The sequence below is a fragment of the Macaca fascicularis genome, chromosome 11 (assembly GCF_037993035.2).
Source record: "Macaca fascicularis isolate 582-1 chromosome 11, T2T-MFA8v1.1".
Classification (NCBI taxonomy): domain Eukaryota; kingdom Metazoa; phylum Chordata; class Mammalia; order Primates; family Cercopithecidae; genus Macaca; species Macaca fascicularis.
This window is the reverse complement of record NC_088385.1, coordinates 103,583,851-103,601,489: the sequence shown is the minus strand read 5'-3', so window position 1 is coordinate 103,601,489 and position 17,639 is coordinate 103,583,851. Positions and strand designations below refer to the sequence as shown.

The 17,639-nt window shown below is 36.9% G+C and overlaps 1 protein-coding gene across 1 annotated transcript in view; it reads right to left on the bottom strand.

Moving 5' to 3' along the window:
• The window catches only part of CFAP54 (cilia and flagella associated protein 54), a 377,376-nt gene that overhangs the window by 291,460 nt on the left and 68,277 nt on the right, over positions 1 to 17,639 (bottom strand). The window contains exons 16-19 of the mRNA XM_015431414.4: positions 11,433 to 11,561; positions 10,941 to 11,067; positions 4,481 to 4,567; positions 4,271 to 4,392 (exon numbers count right to left, since the gene is read on the bottom strand). Coding sequence (XP_015286900.3) covers positions 4,271 to 4,392; positions 4,481 to 4,567; positions 10,941 to 11,067; positions 11,433 to 11,561 — 465 coding nt within the window. The remainder of the gene's footprint in view (positions 1 to 4,270; positions 4,393 to 4,480; positions 4,568 to 10,940; positions 11,068 to 11,432; positions 11,562 to 17,639) is intronic.

Here is a 17,639-nt window from a genome sequence, read left to right as displayed (position 1 = left end):
ATTTAAGAGTTCTAAAGAGACTCAGGTTTTTCAAACCTTTTTATGATATCAAGTGACACATCAATTACTGATTTGGGGATAATTTTATTACAAGATCATGATATTGTAAAACATTCTGTAACGTACCCCAGTTGAAAATGATTGCCAAGGGAAATAAATTTATTTGTCTTCTTTAAAGAAAGAAAGTTTGACAATTATTTGAGCCATAACATCATTGTTTAGGAGAGTACCCTGAGGACTGATCATTAAGCTTTAACACTTGGATAAAAACTACCACTGAGGAGCAGACGTGGCTATAGAAGATTTCAGGACTTCTAAATAAATATTCAACATGTTCCTCATTGGTGAAAATTCTTTAGAGGACTCCTCATAAAAAACAGAGCCTCTTAATGCATCTCAAGAGTCTATCCTAATAGGATATTATACTCATGATTTTTTCTGGAATTAAAATTGTTTCACTTTTTAAAAAATAGAAGAAATTTTGTAAATTTTAAATTTTTTTTAAAAAGAAAACATAAAAAGAGCTGAGAAGATCTCTGAAAAAAATCGTCCATGTATATTCTTCCCTCCCTAAAAAAAGCAAATAGAACTGATTTGACTTGAAATGCTACAAAATAGGAAAAATAATTAAATCCAATTACTGCTAACATAGTTAATAGACTGGTATTTAGGAGACAACAATACATAAATTCAGGAAATATTAAAGCCAAGCTTTATTAGAACTTCCACTACCCCTGAGCTTCTTCATTTGTTCTGGTCCAAATGTTTGAGTCATAACACTGCTGTTTAGGAGAGTACCCTAGGGACTGATCATTAAGCCTTAACACTTAGATAAAAACTACCACTGAGGAGCAGAGGTGGCCAAAGAAGATGTTCCTGCCCATACTGCAAACTTGAGATGTCCGGGTATCTCGGTTCCAGTATATTCCCCAGTTTCAGTGGTGGGAGGCAGACACATACAGGGGAACCAGCACACTATGGCAGTACAAAGACCAGATTCAGTCATCATAAAACAAGGGGAAACCTCTCTTCAGGCTCTAAGAAGACCTGAGATTAGTAGTGAGACCAATATTTCTAAAAGAAAGATAAGGTTTATTTGCCATAAAAATAGGACTGAAGTACCAATGTCCTCCAAGCACTAGACAATAGCAAACAGCCATGGAAGCATCAGCTGAGAAAATGGATCTGAACACACCTCAGAAGTCTTCCAACAAAGACCAGACACCACTTGGCCTTGTGATCTCATACCACCCAACACCACCATCCAACTTCCTCATTCAAATTCTGGAAATTCAAATTTAACCAGGCTCTTCCCTAACACTCCCAGGACAGACTTCCTCACCTTGAACATTGATAGCAACTGTCCATCCCAAATTCTTAGCTTGGTGAAAAATACTTCTCATGAACACATCTTTACTTCCTCTCTCATCTCCCAAGCTACTATCCTCTCCCCCACCCCACTCCTACCCTTATTGCATCTAAGCTTCTGTCGCACAGAATGACCTATAGAACTACAAGCACTCTATGACATTTCTAGCCTTGGGACCTTGGCACATTTGTTCTCTCTGCCTGGAATGTCCTTTCTACTGTTTGCTCTCCTGTTTTTCTGGCTCTCAGTATCGTTTCAATATTCAAATTCAAGCCATCTGTCTTTCAGCTTTCAACTTCACATGTTCCTTAAGCATTCCCCACTGTTAAGTTAGGTACTCCCCTGTTAATTTTCCCTAGCCCTCTTGCAATTAAAGCACATATTTACTTGTCTATGTCTCCACAGAGTGGATTTTTATATGAATAAATCCAGGGACCACAAAGGCAGAACCACAAAAAGAAGGCAAATCAATCAATATTTGTTGAATAAATAAAAGATTCCCCCCTTCTATACTCAGCATACTACCAGGCACATAGTGAACTTTCAATACATAATTGCTAAATGGATCGAAATTATTTGTTAGATGGATGAATAGATTGACAGATAACAAGTAAGTGCTACATACCAGAAATCTTGAATTTCAGTATTCTACTTTCTAACCTTCAACACCTATCCTTCTAGCTCCCTCAGACCCTCATTTTCTGGTCCTTGACCAGATGTCCTTGACCTCATAAAGATGTCCAGTCTCTTGATATTTCCATAGACACCAAGTCTTTAAATGCCTTCATGCCTTCCCTCCCTACTCAATCTGTATCCACCTTTTTAAAGCCATGAACTTTTAACTCATACCTTCATTTTTTAAAAAAATCTAATCCTCCACAAATGTCTGCTGTCACAAATATTCTGCTGTCATTAAGAACACTACATCGGCCAGGTGTGGTGGCTCAAGCCTGTAATCCCAGCACTTTGGGAGGCCAAGACGGGTGGATCACGAGGTCAGGAGATCGAGACCATCCTGGCTAACACAGTGAAACTCCGTCTCTACTAAAAACTACAAAAAAAAACTAGCTGGGGGAGGTGGCGGGTGCCTGTAGTCCCAGCTACTCGGGAGGCTGAGGCAGGAGAATGGCATAAACCCGGGAGGCGGAGCTTGCAGTGAGCCGAGATGGCGCCACTGCACTCCAGCCTGGGTGACAGAGCAAGACTCCATCTCAAAAAAAAAAAAAAAAACACCACATCAGGATAATGTCATACCACCATGCAGACCAAGATGTCTAAAAATTCATGGTCTCCAACTTCAGCTAGAACTTGGTGATGCTGGCCAGTCCCTTTACTTGGAGTCAACTCCCTCATCTATTCCTCCCCACTCTCCACATTATCTTTACTTTCCCAGTTCAATTATCCACCCTCATGCTCCATTGATGGCAGATATCCTTGCCTCCCACTGTATCTGATACAGGTAAGAAGGTGTATTAGTTCGTTATCACACTGCTAATAAAGACACACCTGAGACTGGGTAATTTATAAAGAAAAGAGATTTAAAAGAGACTCACAGTTTTGCATGGCTGGGGAGGCCTTGGGAAACTTACAATCATGGAAGAAGAGGAAGCAAACACATCCTTCTTCACATGTCAGCAGGAGAGAGAAGAATGAGTGCCCAGTGAAGGAGCAGGCCTTTTATTAAACTATCAGATCTCGTGAGAACTAACTCACTTTCATGAGAACAGGATGGGGGAAACCTCCCCCATGATTCAACCATCTACACCTGGTCCCTCCCACAACACATAGGGATTATGGGAACTACAATTTAAGATGAGATTTGGGTAGGGACACAGTCAAAGCATATCAAAAGGCATCAACTCAACTCCCTGCCTTCACACCAACAAACTTTTCTTATCTACATCTGTCTGTACCTCCTTTCCTTCTGTATCAAAAGATGAGGTGTCTGCCCTGCAGCCCACCCATCACTGAAGATGAATCCCTTTCTCTGTGCTTTCAAAATCATCCTCTATCGGCCTTGGCTCTGTGTATTAACCTCTCCCTCTTATTATCTTGAATTTCTCTTTGTTCTGTCTCTTCATTTTTAGCACACTATTATGCTAAATGTTCTCTATTAAACCCCTTTAGCTCCATATCCCCCTCCTAGCTTTGACCTACTTTTTTCCTTCTCTTATCAGCCAAGACATAGCATTATTCTCTACATCTTCATACATCATTCACTCAGCTAATGCCACCATAGCAAGGATCTGACTCTACCAAAAATTTTTTTTAATATTCTGGCATGGTGGCATGCCTGTAGTCCCACCCACTGGAAGGCTGAGGTGGTAGGACCATTTAAACCCAGGAGTTCAAAACTGCAATGATCTAGGACTCTGCCACTGCATTCCAGCCTGGTTGACAGAGTGAGAGCCTATCTCAAAAAATAAACACATAAAATCAACATATAATGAATTAGCAAGAAAGCAGAAGAATTTCCAGGCCAGAGTGAGACCTGATTAAAAATATCAACAAGGGAATTGGTCCATAAATCAGCAGTATCCATCTAAGAGAGAAGGTACCTCAGCCAATGGACTTTAAGAATTCTAATTCCATTGTAAAGAATACACTAAGCTGGTAAAGTGTCACTCCAGTTCTATAATTTCCCTCATTTTGAGTCCTTCTGATTTTATTTGGCTTCTCATGTAGATTGCATGAAGTTCTGATAAAAAGAGAATCTCTCATTTCAGAATTCAGAACTGGAGGTACAGATTAGTTCCCTTGGTCAGGATGAATTATATACAGTGAAGCTGAAAGTTCATAATTAAATGTTAAGGTCAACACATTATTTTTAATAAAAAAAGAATCATTCATTTCAACAGAAATTTTATGTCAGGATTAAAAAAAGAAACGAAATACTGTTACCATCAAAAATTCCCATGAAGATGTAGAGGTTGTGTCTTTCTCGAATATTAAAAGAGCTTTCTGCATTAAGTAAATTGCTTTGGATAATGTATTCTTCTTTATTTTATTCATTATATTTAATTCTATAAAAACAAACATTTTATCAAAAAGGTGAGATTAAAAACTATCTTTCAAATTTTTGGAAATACCAGTTATCCCAATTTTAATTACCTGTAAAACAATCAGCGCTTCCAGATTGTTTAAACTTTTCCGGACTCTTGGTAGAAATATCTTTGCTAACAGTTGGAGTCTGCAAAACTGAAGAAGATGACTGTCATAACAATTAAGTATGTATCCAGGACAGGAAATATTTTTTAAATACTAAGGAGTAACTATTCATAAAGCTACTGCTTCCTCTATCATGTCATCTTTTTTTCATTAATAGATAAAAATTCATATAAATCTACTATAATGCAGTTTTATCAAATCCTATTTTATTTGCCACAGTATACCTCAAGACAGAAGAAATTCCAAATTATAAAAATATTTGATTTTCTATCTCATCTTGAATAAAATCATCCTGAGGCTTGATAGAATCCAACCTACTTCTGTTGACTTTACCTTTTCACAAAGTACAGATGGCAAGTCCTGATACCAATACCAATAAGCTGTCAAAACTCTGTCCTCAACGCCCCTTCTAGAAAAACTGTTTCATCCAAGGTCCCTTCAAGAGCTCTGGGTACCACACGAAGACCTCCACTCTCTTCCAGCTGTGACTGAAGAAATCAGAGCCTCTCTCAAGATTTTGAAGTAAAACATGAATTTGCCAGTTGTTCATACTGGTATACAATTGGGACTGACCATCATGGTGGTTCAGTAAAGACAGGAATGTGGATGAGGGGAAAAAAGGATACAGCTATACTAGCCCAGGAAGATGGAAACTGTAGCACTGATTCTTGATTTTCAGGTCTGGTCCTTAAGAGACCTGGTAACCTTTTGGTCCTTGGAGGTATGCGAGGGTAGCTATAGTAACCTTACAGTAAACCCCTTTTACTGAGTTTTAATTATTTGTGCTAATGCACATGAGCCACCATGTGATGGTAATTGATTCATGAAAAGATGTTAACAGACACCATTAAAGAATAGAACACGTCTGCAGTGGCAAAGGGTAAGGAAACATCTGCATGGAGATAGTAATGCAGAGCAGAAAATAGTGCATCATTCTCTCAATACCAACGATATTATAAATGCTAATTAAGCTTTCCTGATTATAATTGTTGGAGATAAGAAGGATGAGACTGCAAAAAAATTCTGAATGCCAGATACAGATGCATCATATTTATGTCATGGTCATCAACAGGCAACCATTATTGAATAAGAATGCTAATGTAGGGAACATTAGTCTGGCAACAGCATACTAAAGAAAAACAAGGTAGGGGAACAAAGTGATCAGCTGTGCTAGGATGGCAATTCAATAAAGCCAAAAAAATAAAATCAAGGAAACCCAGAGATATTGCAAGGAAATAATAACTAATTCCATTTACATTTGAACTTAAGTCTTGCATCAATATCTTTAAGTGGTCTATGATCAAAACTCATTTGGTCTTCAAAGACTTATGGATGACAATTAGAGGAAGAGGTATTTAGTAACTCCATGAGTTAAAAAAAAAAAAAAAAAAAACTCTAATCCTCCACTAAAGGAAATAATACAGTTACTACGTGAGAATCATGGGCTAGTTTCTTAAAACCCGACACAAAAATTCTATTTACATTTTGAAACATATTTCTGAACCAAATATTTTCAGCTCAGAACATGTTCAAGGTTATTATGCTAAGTAATTCATTTATGTATTAGAAAAAACTTTATCAAATTTTCAACTTATACATGATGCCACAGAGATATTTTAATTATTACTTGCTTCCCTCTACACCCAGCAGGTCATAGGAGAAGTAGTTTTTGAAACTATGTTAATGTTTAAAATAAAATGTAAAAAGATGAAGAGTATAAAAAAATAAAAGTATGGGGGAAAAAGGAAATTTTATATAAACAGAATGCAGGCAGGGCATAGTGGCTCACACCTGTAATCCCAGCACTTTGGGAAGCCAAGGCAGACAGATCATTTGAGGTCAGGAGTTCTGAGACCAGCCTGGCCAACATGGCAAAACCCCATCTCTACTTAAAAAAAAATACAAAAATTAGCCAGGTGTGGTAGCACATGCCTGTAGTCCCAGCTACTTGAGAGGCTGAAGCAGGAGAATTACTTGAACCTTGGAGGCAAGAAGTCACAGTGAGCTGAAATCACATCACTGCACTCCAGCCTGGGTGACAGAGTAAGACTGTCTCAAAAAAATAAAATAAAATAAAAAATAAAAAATAAAACACCACAGAATGCAAATACAAAAAAAGCAGTCACAAGTCCATATCAAATTGAAAAAAAATCTAAAAATCAAATTAATTCAAGTAAATTTGGACATAGTTCTCTGATGTATGATATTTTCTAGAGACAAAATGAACTGCAAATAAATCCTTAATTTACTTAGTAGGTTTTTAATAGCAGTATTGGTTTAATAATTTTGAAAGTACTCTGTTAATTTGCCAGGATAAAACAAATGAGTAATTACACTGATGTTGTTAGGAACCAGAATGCTCAATATGGGAGAAGGAAAATACAAAAATGGAGAAGGTAAGGAGAAACCTTTTAGTGTTAGAATTGGAGATACCAAAAAGAACTTGTGGTCAGGCGCAGTGGCTCACAACTGTAATCCCAGCACTTTGGGAGTCCTAGGCAGGCAGATCACTTGAGGTCAGGAGTTTGAAATCAGCCTGGCCAACATGGTGAAACCCCATCTCCACTAAAAGTACAAAAATTAGCGGGACATGTTGGCATATGCCTGTAGACCCAGCTACTTGGGAAGCTAAGGCAGGAGAATTGCTTGAACCCAGGAGGCCAAGGTTGCAGAGAGCCGAGATCACATCACTGCACTCCAGCCTGGGCAACAGAGTGAGACTCCATCTCAAAAAAAAAAAAAAAAAAGAACTTGTGATTTAAATATATATACACATATATATATACACACACACACATATATGTGTGTGTGTGTGTGTGTGCGTGTATTTCTTAGCTCTAGCTACTAAAAGGAGCCATTGACATCCCAATAGCAATGAGCACTCTTAGCTTACAGATCTTGGTTTCTAAATACCATTTCCTACCAAAAGGTACCAAATATCATTGGAAAAATAGCTTATTCCAGATCTGGGGGTAGAGAAAGCAAAAGATAAGTCTAGAATATTTTGTTGTAGAGAAAGCAAAAAAAACTCAAAGAATAATGGGGACTATATTAGTGTGTTTTCATGCTGCTGATAGAGACATACCTGAGACTGGGTAATTTATACAGGAAAAAGGATTTAATGGACTTACAGTTCCATGTGGCTAGTGAAGCCTCACAATCATGGCAGAAGGCAAAGAGGAGCAAGTCACATCTCACATGGATGGCAGCAGGCAGAGAGAGAACTTGTGGAGGGGAACTCCTCTTTATAAAACCATCAGATCTTGTGAGACTTATTCGCTATCATGAGAACAGCATGGGAAAGACTTGCCCCCATTATTCAATTACCTCCAACCGGGTCCCTCCCACAACATGTGGGAATTCAAGATGAGATTCAGGTGGGGACACAGCCAAACCATATCAGGGACATATCAAAGGAACACAGGATCCAGTATGAAGGGCCTCCCTCCCACTGGCAAAATTTACGACTTTAAGCATCACAAAGAACAATGATGGCAAGTGACTTTAAAAGATTAGTAAAAAAGGAATCTGATCCATAGTGTTACTCAAAAAATTAAAAGAGGCAAAGTGGGGACAGCTCTTGTTTACAAAAGAATGTTACCAAATAAATCTAGAAGGAATAATTCAATTAGAAAATCATCACGTACAAACACTAACAATTAATTCAGGAAGGTTCACCAACGGAGAGTAAGATCATTGGGTGAAAGTCTGTTGGGGAACAAGATATTCATTCCTACATCACCAACAGCACCAATTAGTTTTTCACTACAAAGGGGAGAGGGACATTTACAATGCAGAGATCTGGCAGACATCAGCTTAATAAAACAATAGCACTTTGCCTCACCAATGATAAAACAAATAGCCAATGTGTGCAATCTAATGTGATACAATGGGATATAAACAGCATCACCTGCATGGTCATGAGGAAACTACTAGGAAAGATCAGATTGTGGAACATGTCTTCAAAAATATCAACGTTATGAAAGAAAAAAAAGAAGTTGGAGGAGTTATTCTAGATTAAGGAAGAATACAACAACCAAATGCAATAAGTGATTTTTGATTACTTCCTAGATCATTTTAAATAAAACCCATTTTCCCCAAAAAGGATATTTGGGAACAATTATGGCAATCTGAAAATTAGATGCATAATAGAGCATGTTCTCAGACATATGTGAGAGCTAAAAAATAAAGTTTATCTCATGGAGGTAGAGAGTCGAATGACAGTTACCAGAAGCTGGGAAGGGATTGGGGGTGTGGGGATAATGAGAGATTGCTTAATGAGTACAAACATATTGTTAAATAGAAGAAAAAAGTTCTAGTGTTCAATAGGACAATAGGGTGGCTATAGTTAACAATAATTTATCTCACATTTCAAAATAGCTAGAAGATTTCACATGTTCTCAACACAAATAACTGATAAATGTTTGAGATGATAAATATTCTAATTACCCTGGGTTGAGTTTTGTACATTGTATGCACATGCTAAATTCTGCATGTATCCCATAAATATGTACAATTACTATATGCCAATTAAAAATGTAAAACTATAAAACATTTAGAAGAAAATGTAAGAAAATCTTCATGATCTGGGGTTAGGTAAGGAGTTCTTAGACAAGACACCAAAATCATATTACATAAAAGTAAACAAATGATCAATTGGATGCTGAAAAATAATTGACTGTATAATCAATAATATTTTTTATCAGTGTTACCTTTCTTCAGAGTGATAATGGTATTATGGTTATTTGAGAGAATGCCCTCATCATTAGGTGATAAATACTAAAGTTTTCAGGGCTAAAATATATCATAATGTCTGCGACTTCTCAGCATATGGATATGTGCATGTATATGTATATATCTCTACACATACATAATATATTGATATCATAGGTATATACATCTATAGATGTATATACATAGATATACAAATATATGTATTTACATATATATGTATTTATATATGTGTATTTATATTTATATGTGCATGTAAAGAGAAAGACAATAAATGTGGCAAAATGTCGTGATCGGTGGATTTAGGTGAAGGTTATGTGGATGGTCACTACACTATTCTTTCAACTTACTGAAGGTTCAAAAATTGTTAAACAAAAAGTTGGAGGGAACAGTTTACCACAGTTAATTTGGTTTTATCCATATGGATATCCAATTATCCAATGAATATGAGGTATTCTATCACTTTAAAATAAACCTTGAATTACATTAGAGCAAGATCCCCTACACTCACCTGATTTTTTTCCTTCAGGAATGTCTTAGCTATTTATGTCTTCTACCTACATTTTGTAAAAAGATTGTAAAGATCTACCAAAAAAAAATCCTACTGGAATTTTTATTGAAACTGCATTGAGTCTATAGATCTATTTGAAGAAAACTGAAATCAGAATAATCTTTCTGATTATTTGGTCTTCTTATCAATAAACACAATCTACCTTCATTTATATTGTTCTTTAACATTTTTCAGTAAAGTCTTAAAATTTTTTGCATACTTGTAGCTCTTTGGTTAGACTGGATCCCTTGGTACCTTACAGTTTTTATTGATTTAAAAAGTTGTCTTTTTATTATATTTGCTAACTGCTTGTTGCTGTCCTATAGAAATTACATATTATATATTACATGTTATATATTATATATTATTATTTTTGTTCATACTGATAGTTTCTTTTGCATTTTCTAGGTAGACAATCACCATAATCTGGAAATAACAGTTTTGTTTCTTCTTTTCTAATCCTTATATCTTTATTTTTCTTATCTTCTTGCATTGGCTAGAATTCAGTATAAATATTTTTTCATCTTCCTGCACTAATCAGCAGTGTGTCTACATTGCCCACTCTTAAATTAACCAGGATTTGAATAAATCTATGTAGCTCTACATACAATATGATTTGAATGCTTTACACATCCCTTCCAGGAACTCATCCCTGACTTTCTTATTTGATATAGATATTTCTGTGTGCCTGTAATACTTTGAGCCCACCCCTATTACAAAATGTATCAATCTCAACTGATATAGTTGGCTTACTTATCTAGAAGCTCAAAAGTAGAGACTGTCTTATTTGTACCTAGCCTAATATGATGCCTGGATTTTAGTAGGTACTCAATAAATATTTGCTTGGTTGAATTAACAAAACTTAATTTACTATAACACAAACACACATAATTAATTAAACTTTTTAAGATCTTCTTAAAAACTGATTTAATATGCAAAGTGTAAAGCAATAAGGAAAGATTTAATCATGTTTTTATTGATATTAATTAGGAAAGTAGAAAAAAATGAAATTTATCTGAAAATGTCAGTCGACAAGAACACAGTTTTCAAATTAAATTGATTCTATACTGGAGTCTGACTTAAAATTGATTCAGAATAGTTACTTGCTTTAATGACTACTACCTTGCAATTTGTCCAGAAGCACAACAGCTATTCGATGCTGAGCTTGAATTAGTTCAAGATGCAAATCCATCATGAAACTATTTGAGGCAAGTGGTTTGTAAGTATCTCCATCTATATGGTGGGTACGCTTTGGTCCAACAGAGTTGAAATAAAAAGAAATATGGTTATCAAAACACACAAAAACAGCTGTATACTATTATCACTCAAGTTATCATCATCTTATTTTTAACCATTACATCCTGCTAGCTTCTTAGTCCTTTGCAGTTAGCTTAAACACTAATAAATATGCCCTTAGAATTCATCAGTGTCCTCTTCATTAACAAATTCAAAGACTCCTCACTCTCCTAGATCTCTTCTGGGAAGAGGGAAATATATTTCTGGCCTATGAGAGGTAAGCCACTACAAGTCATGCTTTAATTACGTACTTTCAAGGCCAGTCCTCTTCCCAGTTAAGTAACACTTCAATCTAATTTAAGACTTTTCTATTCTTACCTTGGCATAGTAGTGGTCAATTACTGATGATCCATTTGGCAAAGAGGTTAACATGCAATTCAAATTTACTCCGCCGATTGCTTTGTCAAGAAGTTTATAAGCAAAAAGTAACTGTTCCACAGGATTTTTCTAAAATTATTTTATAAACAAAAAAGAAAAATAAAACTTAAGGGAAAATCAAATGCAACATTTCCAATTTTTGACAATAATTCAAAACCATATAACAGAAATTTAAATAGTCTAACATTAACAATCTTATGTTTCTAAGTAAATGTATTTATCTGTGACTAAATGTGGAGTGCTATCAATATGGGTGAAAATAATAAATAAATTTCACCATTTTTCCAGATACAAATTAAGCCTTTCACAAACATGTATTAATACATATAACTTCCACTTATGGTTTGCAAAATTCTGATTGTACCAAATACAGGTAAATTTTTAAAATAGAGTTCACATAGTTTGTCACTTTCACATATCTAATTTGAAAAGCATTTTTAAAAACAATTTCAGAATCTCAGACTAGAAATTTAGAGTCCATCAACCCAACAGTCTATATTAGTCTGCATAATGATTTTCAAAAACTAAATGCTTTTTAATGTAATCATTCTCACAGAGAGGCAAATATAGAGAATAATATAAAAAGCAACCAGTTTTGCCCAAACTTTCAAATTTTCCATATTTTTCCAGATTTTTTAAGGAAATAAAGCATACAGATATATGCATGTAATTTAAATCCCCTATATAACTGTCCACAGTGCCACTCCTCTGAGAGGTAGCCACTGTCCTTGAATTTGGTTTTACTATTTTTGCATGTTTTTAAACTTTTACTACATGTATATGTATCCTTAACCATATGCAATATCACTTTGCATATTTTTAATTCTTTCTTATAAAATTCTGTAGGCTCCTTTTAAAACTCAACCATATGTTGTTGAAACTTATTTCTGCTGGTATATGTAACTCAATGGGTCAGTCAGGGATTGGTTATGAACGCAAAACTACTCTACATATTTCAAGCAAAAGAAGACTTAATACACAGAATTAGAGGTGTTCATCACCATTGCAAGGCATGGAAGAGCCAAGATCAAGAGAGGTGCCAGTGACAATTTTGCTTCATGTGATTCTCAAGAGTTTGCTCAGAAGCCTCTGTGAACCTAAGACTCTAGAAGGTAGCTGACAACAACCTCAAGCACCTATTACACTGAAGCAGGTGAATTCCAAGAGTTTGCTCAGCATACCTGGTAAACTCATATCATCCATCTGACACTGTGGATTAAGAACTATCTCTTCTCTTCTGCATTACAGATTCATGCAAATGCCCCTCATTGGAAGACTAATTTAAAACTGTACAGAAATGAGACACTGGAAATATAGTTCCAGGTTTCCCCCCTATAATGCGAAGGTAATTATAGAAGGGAATTGCAATGATGCCAAGTTTACTTTAGTACAAGCCTACTCCAGTTCATTCATCCTCATAGCTACAATGAAATGGTATTACTTGGAGGAATATATCACAATTTATCCACTCTTCTGCCAATGGACATTTAGATTACTATTTCTAAGGCCAGGAGCAGTGGCTCATGCCTGTAACCCCAGCACTTGGGGAGGCCAAGGCAGGCGGATCACCTGAAGTCAGGAGTTCAAGACCAGCCTGGTCAACACTCTGAAACCATGTCTCTACCAAAAAATACAAAAATTAGTCGGACATGATGGTGAGGACCTGTAGTGCCAGCTACTTGGGAGACTGAGGCATGTGAATCACTTCAACCCGGGAGGTGGAGGCTGCAGTGAGCCCTGATCATGCCACTGCACTCCAGCCTGGGTGACAGAGTGAGACCCTGTTTCAAAAAACAACAACAAAAAAGATTACTATTACTAAATATGCTGCAATGTATCGTACTTGTCTGTGAATAAGCACGAAGTTGATAGTTTCTTTTTTTTTTTTTTTTTTTTTTTTTTTTTTGAGATGTAGTTACACTCTTGTTGCCCAGACTGGAGTGCAATGGCATGATCTCAGCTCACTGCAACCTCCACCTCCCAGGTTCAAGCAATTCTCCTGCCTCAGCCTCCCAAGTAGCTGGAATAACAGGCATGCGCCACCACGCCCAGCTAATTTTGTATTTTTAGTAGACACGGGGCTTCTCCATGTAAGTCAGGCTTGTCTCAACCTCCTGACCTCAGGTGATCCACCCACGTCGGCCTCCAAAAGTGCTGGGATTACAGGCATGAGCCACCATGCCCAGCCCAAAGTTGATACTTTCTTTACAGTTCTTACACCTTTTCTCTGCTTTCTTTTTTTACTTATCTGTCTAAGACTTCCAGGACATGCTGAACAGAAGAATGACAGATATCTTTATATGGTTACACCACTATTAAAGGGCTGCTTTTAATCTTTTACCATAGGTATAGCATTTACTCAAGGTCTTTGGATGACACCCTTTATTAGATACAGAGGTTCTTGTATATTCCTAACTACTAAGAGTTATTTTTTTAAGGATGGTTGTTTTTAAAGAAGATGGTTGTTGAATATTATCAAATGCTTTTTTTGCGTCTCTTTGTCTAAGTGAAGCAGTCACATGTTTTCCTTTCATCAGCTAATGCAATGTATTGCACTATATATTTCTAGTGTTAAATCATCCTGGCATTCCTAGAATATAAACAATTTTACACGATACATACACACACACACACACACACATGCAAACACACACACACATTCAAGAATTGCAGGCTCAGGAAGATTCTTAAGTAACCCAAGTAGTGTAAATTCAAATTAAAAACCTACTTGAGGGCAGGTCCCAAGATTATAAATCATTAGGAGGAGGAATTTTCTCCTATCCACTCCTCTTCTCACTACCCAAGTTGAGGTATCTCCTTATATACATAGGCAGAGGCAGGATTTTTTGGTTTTGGGGAGGCTTTTTGGCTTGTCTTGTTTTGTTATGCAACAGGGTCTCACTCCAGCCTAGAATAGACTGCAGTGGCACGATCTTGGCTCACTGCAGCCTTGATTTCCCAGACTCAGGTGATCCTCCCACCTCAGTCTCCCAAGTAGCTGGGACTACAGGCACATGCCATCACACCCAGCTAATTTTTTTTTTTTTTTTTTTGCAGAGTCATGGTTTCACCATATTGCCCTGGCTGGTCTCAATCTTCTGGGCTCAAGCGATCCACCCACCTTGGCCTCCCCAAAGGGCTAGGATAAAAGGAGTGAGCCACCACCCCCAGGCCAGAGATTTTTTCCTAGTCTACCTTTTCCTAGGATATAATAATCTTTTGTAGGTTCTAACTTTATGTACAAGTCTCCTTTCTAACTCCCATCTTTCATGTGCCCAAGCCTCATCGCTCGTCCCTGGATGGTTGTCAAAAATCTAAGCATCTTTGTATAATAACTATGCCCATCAACCTACTGCAGCATCCACTCATAAACTTACCATGCTAGTTTTCAGTTCCCTTTTCTATTTTGGCCCCTGGGATTTACCTTACTTTCTCATGAGCTCTGCAACATGCTTGAGGATATTTGTTCAAATCTGTCCAAAATCTCTAAGTGTTTTCTCCCAGGAGGATGTTCAAGTCATCTTGCCATTTTGCTAGAAACAGAAGTCTCTAAAGATATCCTTATATATATATATATAAGGATATATATATATATATATATAGAGAGAGAGAGAGAGAGAGAGACAGAGTCTCACTTCGTTGCCCATGCTGGAGTGCAGTGGTGCGATCTCAGCTCACTGCAACCTCCGCCTCCCAGGTTCAAGCAATTCTTGCACCTCAGCCTCCCAAGTAGCTGGGACTACAGGCAGGCACCACAACGCCTGGCTAATTTTTTTATTTTTAGTAAAGACAGGGTTTTGCCATGTTGGCCAGGCTGGTGTCAAACTTCTGATATTAAGTGATCTGCCCACCTCGGCCTCCCAAAGTGCTGGGATTACAGGTGTGAACCTCCGTGCCCAGCCAGGATATCTTTTGAACATCAAAAAATTTTGAAGACTCCACACACTCACATTCTATCATCATCATCATCACCATCACTACCACCACCATCTTCATCTTTATGATCTTCATCATCCTCATCACAGTCAACATTTAACTAAAACATACTCCAGGTATAGGGCTAAATGTTTTACTAAAAATCTTTTAGTTGACATAGCCCAGTATAAGGTAGATACAAATTAGTTATAATTTTATAACTCATTTGTTGAAGAAAGAAATGCTCTGTGTTCAGCAAAACTTTAAAATAAGTTTTCTTTCATTTAATCACAATAGCGTCTCATACATTTTTAAATAGTAGCATGTATATATGCAAGTTATATAATTTATCCCACCTACAGATTCTGCTGGGTGAACATATGAATTGTGGATTCTCCTTACAATAAACTGTCATTTTTCCCCCCAACTCCATTCCCCTTTCAGTGAGTCAAAAAACCTAAGTTGAGATTCAGTGCTTTACATAAGACATAACAGAAAAACAGCAGCTATCATGTGCCAGGTACTAGTTTCCATATTACAAATATCTCATTTAAACTATATAACAACTCAGTGGAATAGGTACTATTATAATTTTCCAGATGAGGATACTTATACTCAAAAAGACAAAATAATTCATTCAGAATCACACAAATAGTCAATATCAGAGTCCGAACTCAACCACAGGTTTCCACACCAAATGCTACGCTCTTCGACCATGCCAAAGAAACTATGTCTACCATATGCTCAGTACAGCTGAGCAGATTGTGTATTGCATAACTTTAGGGGGTACAATTCACACTGTTGTCATCACAGACTTCTCTGTATTTATTTTGACGATTTCCCAGCAGATGGTAATAAATCATCTTTCAGAGAGGGTACATTTTTCTTATTTAAATAATAATATCAAAAGTTCATAAATGGTCTCTTGTTTCTTTGTTGTGGGAAAATTGCCACCTTAAAAGAAATCCATTTCTTATAGTGGTTTTAATTGCCAGAAAATTTCTCTCTCAAGGCAAAATCTAGCACTCTGTACCTATGAGTAGGATTTCTATATCTGCCCTACTCTGCCTCAGAGAATAAGTGCTAGCCCATAAGCCAGTGATTCTCAAACTCTAATGTCCTTAAAAATCCACCAGAGAGGCTGGGTGCGATGGCTCACACCTGTAATCCCAGCACGTTGGGAGGCTGAAGTGGGCAGATCACGAGGTCAGGAGATCGATACCATCCTGGCTAACATGGTGAAACCCCATCTCCACTAAAAATACAAAAAATTAGCCAGGCGTGGTGGCACACACCTGTAATCCCAGCTACTCGGGAGGCTGAGGCAGGAGACTCGCTTGAACCCGGGAGGCAGCGGTTGCAGTGAGCTGAGATCGCACCACTGCACTCCAGCCTGGGCAACAGAGCAAGGCTCCGCCTCAAAAAAAAAAAAATCTACCGGAGGAACTTTTAAGAATCTCACACCTGAAGTTATGATTGCACATGTCTGGAGTGAGAAATAGGAAGCTTCATACTTAGCAGACACTGTGAGTGATCCCTGGGAAAAACATTGGCAGACAGCTATTATGCCACCTCATATCTCTTATGCAAGTCAGTCTCTGTTCTCAATTTAAGATTTCTCAAATCTAGCTCTCTTCAGAAGACACAAGACAGCATAAAGTACGCAGTTTGCATCCCCTGAAACTTAGCATTAGAAGAGGAACATGCATTTGGAAAGTAAATTCAGAATGACCCCACAGTCCTCCTGTACATTCATGATGGCATTTGATTGGTACCATTTCTTAGGACTTTATCTATTATACCAAGTATGGAAGAGAATAGATAAAATAACACTTTTAAAATTAGCACTTATTCTTATATTTCAGAGGGCTCCCAAATATAAATGTGAGGGGTGGTGGCATGTTATTAAAAGTCAAGAAAAGTCATTTACATCTCTGTATTATATAAATATCTTTTATACAAATATCTTGAAGACATTATTATTGAGGACAGGGGTTACTCCTAGGTAGGGGAAAGGCAAGGTGATCAAGAGAGGTTAGCAGAGAAGGTGAGTTTTATCTATACTAGTAATATTTTGTTTCTTAAGCTAGCATATGAGGAAATAGTAAATTATAATGGGGCTTCATTACAATATTCTTCATAAAAGGTAGAAAAATGTCCCTATAGTTCTCAATATATAAAACCATATAATCCTCAAATTTTAAATATTCAAAATTATTTCTACAATTAACC